This window comes from Chrysochloris asiatica, unplaced genomic scaffold, assembly GCF_000296735.1.
Source record: "Chrysochloris asiatica unplaced genomic scaffold, ChrAsi1.0 scaffold00023, whole genome shotgun sequence".
Taxonomy (NCBI): domain Eukaryota; kingdom Metazoa; phylum Chordata; class Mammalia; order Afrosoricida; family Chrysochloridae; genus Chrysochloris; species Chrysochloris asiatica.
This window is the reverse complement of record NW_006408541.1, coordinates 1,349,326-1,360,765: the sequence shown is the minus strand read 5'-3', so window position 1 is coordinate 1,360,765 and position 11,440 is coordinate 1,349,326. Positions and strand designations below refer to the sequence as shown.

General features: G+C 51.4%; 1 protein-coding gene across 1 annotated transcript in view; it reads right to left on the bottom strand.

Annotated features, from left to right (window-relative positions):
• LOC102828227 overlaps positions 1-11,440 on the bottom strand; it is a 95,199-nt gene that overhangs the window by 78,905 nt on the left and 4,854 nt on the right. Inside the window, exons 2-4 of the mRNA XM_006839305.1 lie at positions 6,463-6,533; positions 6,127-6,203; positions 4,656-4,894 (exon numbers count right to left, since the gene is read on the bottom strand). Of these exons, the coding sequence (XP_006839368.1) occupies positions 4,656-4,894; positions 6,127-6,203; positions 6,463-6,533 (387 nt within the window). The remainder of the gene's footprint in view (positions 1-4,655; positions 4,895-6,126; positions 6,204-6,462; positions 6,534-11,440) is intronic.

The window sequence follows — 11,440 nt, the reverse complement described above, 5'->3', positions numbered from 1 at the left end:
CCCAGGATCGGACATTGTTTTGTTCTGCTGTGCATGGGGTCACTATGAGTCGGTTCCGACTCGATGGCACCTGACAACAACAACAACAACTACGCACAGACATGGCGCTGACCTGGAAAAGGTAGCAATCAACCAGATAACACGTGGAAAACATTAGAGAACTCTGTAGTCCACAAGATAGCATGTTATCCACCAGAGAACATTGTAGTCAAAAAAACAACCACGGCATACGCTGGAGAAGGTAGCAGTCAACAAAGTAACACATGGTGACACTGGAGAAGGTGGTTAGTCAAGCATATAGCACGTGGTAGACACTGGAGAAGGTGGTAATCAACAAGGCAGCTGTGGCCCGTGGTTCTGAAGTTTAGGAGCTTAAAGAGGTGGTCAGACCAGGAAACTGTTGTTGAGGTACTGGGGTAGAGGTGGATGCTGGGGTAGCAGTGAGGCTGTTTGACAGAAAAGACCCCAGGAGCGGAGGTGTGGGCTGCAGGTCTGTGGGCCTGAAGAGCTGCAGGCAGTTTCAGGGAGATGCAAAGGCAGGGGCCAGGTCCCGCGGGGACCGCTGTGAAGGCCAGGAGGTGTCAGGAGGTCACTGTGTGGAGAGCTGAGTGAGGAGGGCCTTTCTCCTACAGAGATGCCGTCTGTAACTTATTCACTCTTCATTTCATCACCATCTTCCTCTTCCTCCTCCCACCCTCTGATCCCGACTGCAGCCTGGAAGGGTGTTTCTCAGAGCCCTTCAGGAAAGCCTCCACCCAACCCTCTGAATCAGACACAACAGGATTGAGGGGGGGCCCTCTGGAAGGGGCCTTCTCAGTCTTCAGCATACTTGCCCTGATCTCCCACCCCATCAGCCCAGAACCCCCCTCACCCTCCTGGCCCTGCTCCTCTCGGGGCCTCAGGTGAAGCTCAGACGTATACCTGCTACCACAGGAGCCCACCCCCCGAAATGCCTGCCACTTCCAGCACCCCTCAGTCCAAAGACGGCCCTGTTTCCTTTGAAGAAGCGGCCTTTGCATGTGTGCTGTACCGGGCCCTTGGCAGCAGACTCAGGGCCTGGGTAAGGCAGTCCACCAATGCCTGTGGCTGGCCTCCAAAGGTTCCGTTGCTGCCTTGATGTGAGTGCTGGCCCGTACTAATGACATTGTTCTTGAGGGGTTCTGGGTGAGGGACCCAACAGCCTGTGAACGACTGCCCACCGTGTTGCAATGGTGGAGAACCCTTGCCAGGTTCCACGTTAGAACTGCAAATCAAAGGGGGGCTGCAGTCTGCTCCCAGGTGGTTCCTCAAGGTCACCAAAGGCCACTGGGAGGCCTGGGGCCCCCTTAAAGGCCTACAATGCTCATGTTGGACACCTTTCTGGCTGGGTAGCATGGTGGGAACAGGTTGGATCTTGGTATGGGAACATAATTAGCATGAAGGAGACCGCTGGAAACATGGGAGGGGCACACTGAGTACCACTGGGAAAGAAGCAATGGGAAGGGATATCTTGAACATCCGTATCCATCCCTCACGTCATCTAACGAGGTCATCTGTTACGAAGCCGTAAAGGTATTTCTTCTGCGAACACGGGGCTCTTAGACAGACAACAATGCATTTCCCACTTGGCCTCTGGCTTGGCGGTTGCTGGTGCGGGAGATTCTCAGGATCCCGAGCCTTCGGGTAGCAGATGCTAGGCTGAAGCAGCCCAATGTGACACACATGTGAGGCCGGCTTTCCAGATGCCGGGGGAGTCTTAGTAACTGCAGACCACCTCTGGATTCCGGAAGCCCTGGACAGCCCTGGCTTGCCAAGGAGGTTGAAGCTCAGACCTTACCCAAGGTCAGGGCTCACCAGACCCTTCCTGAGAAAAACTTAGAGGTTAAACGTCCACCCAGAAGCGGCTGAAGTGTGCCCGCTGTCAAATCTAGGAGGTGGCATTTATGCGGTCCAGGTGTACCATGGGGGACTGTTAGAACACCCAAGCAGAAAGGCTGACAGGGGAAGAATGAGGGAGAAAGCGTTAGCAAGGTTTAAAAAAAAAATCATGTATACAGGTCCACACAATCACAAACACATACATACCTGTACATATATGAACAGGTGTACCCACAGGCATGCATGCGCACACACCTGTACACTCATACACAGGCGGACGCACACACTCACACACTTACACAGGCACACACGTACTCACAGTGGGCTCCCAAACTTTAGATGACTTCTTACTTGAAGTCTTTCTCCCAGTGATCCAAGAGCCATAGGGAAGTGATATCCGGGGACAGCCTGTGGCGGGGGTGGTGGTCATGTGCCGTGGAGTCGATTCCGACTCATAGTGACCCTGCACAGGGTTTCCAAGGCTGTAAATCTTTACGGGAGCAGAAAGTCTCATCTTTCTCCCGCGGAACCACTGGTAGTTTCGAACTGCTGACCTTGCAGTTCACAGCCCGATTCATAACTACTACTCTACCGGAGTCTGTAGGCTCTTGTTAGTTGCCAGTTTTAGAGGGAAGGTCTTGGTCTTGAATACATGGCCCTGTTTCTGAGGAGGGAGAGTGCATTGTTGACAAAATGTGCTTGGAATTCCAACCTTCAAGACCCTGTTGAGGGGACTCGGATGAGTCACCTGCCCAGGATAGATCCCCAGGTCCAGCCAGTCAAGGGATCAAGCCCAGAACAGCCTTTGTTGAAGCCAAAGTCCTCCCTGGTGGCCCCTCAGAAGGGAATGGAATGGTGCCTTCGTGTTGGGACGGCCGAGTAGGGACAAGAGGAGAAACAAGAAAACGGAACATGACGTGTTCCTCCTGACACACAGAGCTGGTGGAAGCCCACCTGTCTACCCGTCCCAACTTCTAGGACAAGGAGACCTGGATCCACCCAGGTGTATGTGTCATGGTCACAGGCAAGGTGGGTCATCTGGGGTAGCGGGCAGGTCCAAGAGTGCCCCCAGGGTACAGGATGGACTGGGTGCCCCCACCCCAGTGCCCCACAGGCTACGGGAGAATGACCACAGCACCTGCGCCATCTAGTGGCAAGGGACTTGGGCACTTGGTGCCACGACTGGGACCCCCAAGAGGGTCTACCACCCACAGAAAATTAGGGTGACGGGTGGCTCAGCCACAGCACCAGAAGGTCAAGGTCAACCTCTACAGTCAATGTTCTCACGATAGGAAAAGCAGATGGAACTGCCTAGAGGACAAAGATGCCTAGCCGATCTCTTCACACAGGTCTCGTGAGAGGGAAAGACGTGCCCCACCAGAGGGCCCTTCATGAGGGATACCCCCAGTCCCCCAGCACATGATTCCAGTCTGGTCAGCAGTTCTGTGACCTTCCTAAAGGTGGTCCTGCACCTCCCAGTCATGCCAGCTTTCTAAGGCCCCAAAGAACCAGTCTGACTATAGGCTGAGTCCCCAGTGGATGAGGAAGATAACCAAGTTCCAGGACCCTTTCTCCATGACACCAAGGAAGAAGCCGCGAGGAAAAGTCTCTCCCGGACAGCTCTGACCTGTGGCAACCTCACGCGTGTCAGAGGCTGAGTCTTCAGAAGTGATTGCCAGGCCTTTCTTCTGAGGAACCTTTGAACCTCCAAGCTTGCTATTAGCAGCTGAGCCCGTGAACCAGGTGTGCCCCCCAGTGCCCCATCCCTGACTGTACGAGCTCATTAAATGGACACCAGCTACCCAGCGGCTTACACTGCCAATGGAATCCAAGTCCCTTTAAAACCCCACCCCCAAATCCGTCCATCGGCACTTCCCAAACCCATCATGACCGCCTGACTCCTCCACCGTCTCTCCTAGACTGCTTTCCGCTGTTTGCCTCCTCCGCTAACCTGCTGGACTCCCCGAGCCTGGCCTGCCTCCCCTCACCCTCACTTCCTGCTTTTCCCAGAGATCAAGTCAGGTCCCTCCCTGAGCTGTTCCAAACCTCATCTAGGGGGCCACCTTCTCTGAGTCCCTGGCTAATGTTTGAAGCCACCTTATCTGACCACAGCATGGGGCCCAGTGGCTTGGAAATGGACTCTAGAGCCTGTCCACCCAAGTTAACCAGGACAGCACGCTCCAACTATGCTGCCCTGGGGTCAGTTACTTGACCTGTCTGTGCCTCAGTTTGCTCACAGGGTTTCGGTGGCGGTTAAGTGACTGAATCGTTCCCTTCAAGGGCATTTCCGGCACTGTGGGGACAATGAGTAAAGACTGACCTTCTCTCGACTCAGAAGCCCGGATTTGTGTGGAATGCTGACCCTGGTGTTTCCCTGGAGGCCACATGGTCACTACGCCAGTTTCTTCCCAAAGGACTGGACAAGCCAGAGAACTGTGAACTCTATTAGGGAAGGCGGGAATTCTGAATAGGAATAGGGATGAACTCAGGGGCTGCCAGGCACCCTGTCAGGAGATCTAGGAGCCACGTGCCCCACCTCTCCTGCCCCACCCCACCAGGCCTAGATCCTAGCCCTGCCCTACTCCTGGGGTCTCCTGCGCCCCACCCAGAGGCTAGGGAAGGGACAGTGGTGCACAGATGTTGGCTTTCCCAAGGGAACCACCCAAACCTTGTATTTCTGATCGGGTCACCAAGGGACCCAGGCGGAAAGAGGAAAGCTGTACTGGCATCTTGGGTCTGGCCACTGGCTGGACGAAGTTCATGGTCCCTTCCTTGGCCTCCCCCTCCCCAGGCAGTACCCCTCAGTGCTGGTCTGGGCGCCCAGGCCTCCCACCAATGTCTCGGCAAAGTCAAGGAGGCCCAGACCAGCAACTGGACGGCTGCTCTCCTTCCCAATTCCGTGCGCCTCATTCCTCCAACAATAATAATAGGTCCACTTGACTGAGAGGGAGCCAGTGTAAATGCCAGCAGAGGCCAGGCGGCTCAGCTTGAGTGAAGGGGCCAGGTGGCTCTGGGCACCGGTGGGTCTGCTGTCTGTCTACAGGGGGCAGCCGCTGCCCATCTACTGCAGGCCACGCACAACACGAGGCAGTGAGTGAGCGGGCCACAGACACCAACCGGCCAGAGCGTCACGTAACGTTTTCTGATTTCTAACTGCAGGTCTCAGAACTCTGACTTAGGAAACAAATTCTGTGTGGTTGAGACCAAACATGCTCTGGGAGGGATGGGGCCGGGTGGGCAGTTTGCAGTCCCAGAGGAGCAGCTTCTAAACATGACCTTTGCCCAGTAAAAACAGGGGCTATTGTGGGGGGATACCCTGTGGGTCTCAGTTGCTCCTTTCCTGTGTTCAGTGGTCAGAGATGGCACCTGGGTGGAAAGTGGCTGCTGGGTTTTGCCTGATGCCCAAACTGGCCCGCTTCTCTCATTCGCCCTGCCCTTGGGCACGTTTCCATCCTCCCCTGCCGGCACACCTGCTGAGATCCCTCACCTGCCCCTGGCACCTCCGGCCTACTCAGATAACCCTTCCGCTACCACTTGTGCTGGCCGGCTTGGGCTGCTGCCCACACGTTAATCCCACTCAGAGACCCTGACCATATCTAGACTGGCTCAAGGAGGCCCTAAACCCCCTGCCCTCCACACCCTGCCAGCTGAGCGTCCACTTGTCCTGGGACATTTAAAAATATCTGTCCAGCCTTGGCATCTCAGCTGCTCTGATCCCCCTCCTCACTTGGCTCTCATGCCAGAGCTTCTGGGAAAAGCATAAGCTGCCAAGAACATGGGCTGTTCGACCCTCCCTCACCTTGCATCAGTCCTAACTTAGCTCCTCTGACAAGCGTTCTGCCAGCATGAGCCCATTCCTGGCCTTACAAGGAGACGCTGGGCCTAGCCGGGGGGCTCTTGAATGGCAGGGCAGGGTTTGGCCACCTGTGTCCCCCGGACCTTGGAGCACATGTCTGGCGCGTGGTACCCGTCCACACAGCTGTTGTCCCCTCAGCCTGGCGCCCCGGCCCCAGAGCCTGCTATTAATATAATATAGTGGCAAAGGGACCCAGCAGCTGGCCTCGGCCATATCTTTCCACACGGATGGACACCGGCATCACACTAATCCCGTACATTCCGAATATGCACTGAGAGAGGGCCGAGCTGAACCCTGCTTGGCCTCCCAAAAATATGCCTGCTTGGCGCTGAGAAATGGGGAAGTCTCCCAAGGACAGTTTGGGGGCCTTCGGAGCTTCCTGGGGCTCACAGGAACAAGGATCATCGACCCACCACAGCAATGTTGCTGGGCATAGGCACCTGGCCTCCACTGTCCTTGGTCCCAGAGCCTCGTGTCTTGTAAGGTACAACTGTGCAGTGACAAAGTACTCAGTGGGAAGGGAAGGGCTGAAGAGTTCACTCCCTAATGTGCTCTCTTGGGGGGCAATGGGATGACCTAAACCCGCAGTGTAAGAGCCACACATGTCCTAAAACCGAACAACAGTTAGTTCTGTTCCAGAACAATCTCCATGGTTCGAATTGACACCTGCAACTCAAAAGACTCGGCAAGGAGCTCGGGGGGAGCTAATGCTCACGGGGGTGGGGTTGGGGATGAGGATGACTGCATACCTCCTAAGTCACAGGATCCTGTGTGGAGAGGCGTGGATGGGTCTACCGTCTGCATATTCCACAGCACAAGGCTAAAAAGAAAGACAAGGAAAACACTAGGGGGAAAAGAGATGATTCTGAAAAAAGCAGATCAGGAAGAAAGTAGTGGTGATGGGGATGAGGGGAGAGTAGACAGACTGAAGGTGGCTGAAGATGGGATGGGGGCGGGCGGAAGCCTGTCTTTGGTCTACGTCTCCATCTTGGTGTGTTTGAAAATTTCTCTAACAGTAAGTTTAAAAAATGCACATGAAGGGTCAAAAAAGGCCAATAAATATTGACGAGAGGCCCACTCTGTCCCCCAGAATTCTCCTAGGCACTTCTGGGTGGGGACAAACGGAGCAGTGAGGTGAGACTGGGCCACAACGGTCAGAACAGGGCCTCCAATGCAAGGGACCCTACAACCCTGGCCCCTGGAGACAGTTTGAACATAAACGTCTTTTAACATTTATGATTTAAAACGCTTCACCAAACCCCTCTGAACCTACAGCCCAACCCCAGACGGAACACGGCCAAGAGCTTCCTTTCCTGGAACGTCCCCCGTCCCTGGCCCCTCACGGACGCCCTCCACCCGCTACCCTGGCTCAATCCCATCCTGGCTTTAAACATCTCCATTTGATCCAGCTCATGCTGGCTGAGTTATGCTTGAGTCTGAAGTTTATGAGAAGGGTATCCTAACTCTATATACGAACATGCACTTCTTGGCTCTTTTCTGACATTTCATGAACCAGAACCGAGCATGCTGGGAGACGAGGCCCCTTTCCCGTGACCCAAGGCCCCGAAAGCAAGGCCGAGGGCAAGAGTCAGGCCCTTGACATTGAGAGTTGAGGGTGTCGTTTTTTGAGGCTCCTTCTGGCCGGGACTCTGCTTTGGAACGTGCTAGCAGGAAGTGAAATGTGTCTTAGCTCATGTTCCCCGCTGTTTGGGACACAGCTCTGTGGAGGCCAAGGACGTGGGTTAAACCCTACACCGATAAGAGTGTTCTTGACTGGGGTTGCAAACATAAACATTTGAAGTGGCGGTGAATGTCATGGTAAAGTTAGAGCAAGACAGCTACATCTGTCGATTTATTATTAGGAGGCAAATGTCATGGAAAGAAAATATGCCCCAAGTAATTTATTCCTGTGGAAACTACAGGCCTTCAGCTGGCTGGAACCAGAATAGACTTCCTCCCGCTCTTCAACTAGAGTTGCCCTTAGAAGACACTGGGACCAAAATCTAATTTGTCCCTTTTGGTGGTAAATATCTGTTGGCAAGGGAGTCTAGAATATACTCAGAAGGCATGAAGGGTAAGAATGAGGGGCCAATTGGCATGGGAAACACAGGAGGAAGGGGAAAGCATGCTCTTCTGTTGTAGGGACGGCAATCAATGTCGTGAAACAAAATGCGTATGAAGTGCTGAATGGAAAACCAATCTGCTCTGCAAACTCTCACCCAAGTCCCAAGAAGAAGATTAAAAAGAGAGAACAGTATTAAAACAAACAAAACAATAGTAGTTAATCATCATTTCTAATTTAGCTTAAGAAAGCAGGAGTTCCTAATTAACACCTAAGTTTCCCAATGACTGGGCAAAAGATACATGCAGAAAATGGTTAAACACTTCCAAGAAACATAAAAATGTAAACAAACGGAATGATCTCTCACAATCTCGACTAGGATCCAAGGCTCACGAAGATGATAGTTGTCCTCATTTAATACGTCCCCAATATACAAAATAAACACAAAAGAATGCACCCCCAGGAAAGATAGGGAACCCCCCACTCTGTTGTCTTGTCACCATATGTGGAGACAAGAGTACAGGAATACTGGACAAGATCGCGGGGACAAGGATGGACAATTCTGTTCCAATTGCACTTAGCTTCAAGTGTCTGTTTTTAAAGTACACAAAGTGAAAATGGTAATCATTTTAGAGCATTGGTATACTTGACCTTCACTATTATTATTAGAGTGTTTTATTGTATCTTTGGTGAAAGTTTACAGCAAACTAGGATCCCATTTAATAACGTCTATACCAGCTGCAGGGTTCGCTATAGGTCAGAACCGACTCGACGGCACTTAACAACAACAAACAGTAATACCAGATGCACCTCGGAAACCCTCTACAGGATCACTATGAGTTGGAACCGACTCGATGGCACTTAACAACAACAACATACATATTGCTTAAGGAGGTCTGATAGCGCTGTGGGATAAGCACCGGACTGCTAATCATAAGGTTGGCAATTCAAACCCATTAGTCACTCTGGGGGTGGGGAATGACGAGGCTTTTTGCTCCTAGAAAGACTTACTTACAGCTTCAGAAACCCTACACAGAGTCAACTGGATGGCAGTTTGGATGGAAACATTGTTGTTGTTAAGTGCTATGAGTTGGTTCCAACCCATAGCGATCCTGTATAGGGTTTCCCAAGGAGCCACTAGTGAGCTTGAACCACAGACCTTGCAGTCCAGCACGTTAGCCCACGGTGCCACACCAGGACTCTGGGTGAATACATACAGTTGACATTTTTCACAATGTGTACACAGTCTCACTGTTTCCTAATTTACCTTTACAGACAAATTCATTTACACTAAAAAACAAAAAACTGGAATTGCTTTAAAGAAAGTGGTTAGGCATAGTTGTGGCCTAAGAGAACATGGTAAAAGCCGTAAAGATGGTATGGATAGAATGGATGTTTGATACGCCATTTCTCAGGGACTTGTGGGTTCAGACTATGGACAGGACAGTCTCACCTGTAAGCCCCCAGCCGGCCACCCCAGGCAGTCAGTACTGATGGGCCCCTTCTGAGGGAGTCTCCAGGCCTCTGCTAGAAGCCACACGGGAGCTCAAGGCACGCATCCGGCAAGGAAGCCAGGAGTCCAAAGTCCCCACTGCGGAAAAAAGCACTGAGCTCGTATCTCATCATAAAGATCCCATAGCGAGGCCTCTGAGTGCTGCTGTGGCGCTGGGATATGAGCACTGGACACAAGGTTGGTGGTTCAAACCCAGCAGTTGCTCAGAGGGAGAAAGAGGAGGCTTTCTGCTTCAGTCCAGGAAACCCTCTGCAGGGTCGATACGAGTCGGAATTGAGAATTGACTCAATGACACTGAGTTTGGGCTTAGTTTTGAGGCAAGGTCAGGGGTCCCTGATGGTACAAAGCCAAGTGCTTACTTAGTAACAGAAAGACAGGTGGTTCACACCCACCCAGAGGCACCTGGAAGAAAGGCCTCATGGTCTGCCTCCGAAGGTCCCCTTGAAAATTCCGTGAAGCAGTTCTCTTTACTCTGCACACCTGGGCCACCAGGAGTTGAACTCAACTTGACAACAATGGTTTTGGGGGGGAGGTAAGAAAGCTCCTATTTTCTCTGCCCTAAGCTTGCTCTTTTCCTTAACTTTATTTTATTTTCAAGGGTATGAAAACCTTTTGTTTACAGAGCAAATCAGTTTCCCATTCAACAATGCAGACAGAGTCTTGTTCCTCTGTGTTGTTGAGTGCTTCCATGCATTGTAACATCACTTGTCTAGTCCCCAATCCTCCCTGCATTTCCCATTTCTCTTCCTCCTACTGAACTGGGTTTCCTGGATCAAAATGCTGCCCTTTTGATCTTGAATGGTTGATTGTCGTAGCGAGTGTTATTGTTTCCTGAAAATTAAGGCACCAGGGGGACACAGGGGGGAGTTCACTTCCAGACCTGAAGGGTGGACAGAGGATGTGGGTTTTATCTGACCAGTAAGTCTGGTCTTTTTATGGCTCTGAGCTTTGTTCCACATTTTTCCCCATTCCGTCCGGGACCTTCTATTGTGATGCCTTCTTAACCTTCATTTTAGGCAGTGACTTCAGACAGCAACATTGCTCCTCACACAAATAGTTTACCCAACTCAACAAGGCCATCTCAGTTTGAGAACTTGACCTCATCAAACTGGCGTCTATTTAAAAAAAATGACTGGAGATGATAAGTTACTTCACTTTTAAACGTGCTAAAAATCATGATATCATATTACTTACTATTCACTACAGTATATAATTATACTAATTTATGTGTTAATTATTGAATTATATCTATTTAAGAACACATAGCTACATTGATAGACTTAACCACTCAGTTACAGTGAATGATATTATTGTTAATATTAATAAGGAGAGGCAAGGGGGCCCAGACAACCTGACAGGGTTTCACCTGCCTAACCCAGCGTCCCCCCCCAGCACACGCGGCCTGTCACGTCCCGGTTGGATGACAAATAGCATGGTGGTCCTAGCTTCACAGCACGGCTAGCATGTTGATGCCTTTGATGAACACCAGGCGGGGGGCGGAGGGGACAGGGTCCTTGATCTCAGAGGCCAGCGAGCATTCTTTAGATTGTGGCCATTCCCGGTTTAAAGCATTTAGATCCGGGATTAGGAGAGGAGGCCTGCCATTTGGGTTTAAAATATCAAACGATGAAGGCGAGAAAAATGTGGCCTCTAAGCAGAGCACTAATAAGATTTCGTGAATAGTCACCCTCAATAGCCGTGTGGACACTTCTGTTTCTAGAGGACCTGGTCATTTCCATGCAGAACCGACAGACCCTGGCGCATCCTTGGCATCTGCTTCCTGTATTGTTCACTTAGGCTCTCCCTCAGCCTACCTTTGCAGTCAGTCTAGGAAAAACAGGTCAACAAAGGTCAGCCTTTTACCTTGACTGATTAGAAGAACGGTGGAGGGAGACAAGGGTCTGGGTACCCCAGACTCAGTCCGCTTGGGAAAAGAGTCCCAAGCCCTTCTCTTACTCATGGTAGGTCTGAACATGGTACTTCTTGGCCAGAGGGACAGGGTATGTGTTTGAACAGAGATTAGGCAATAAATGCACACACATACATATGCTGCTGGTGGGGACAGGCCAAGGGCCTTGTTTTGAAGGACAGTGTAGCCACAGCTTTTGTTTACTGATGACCTAGTGATTCCAACTGATTTCTGGCCACCTAG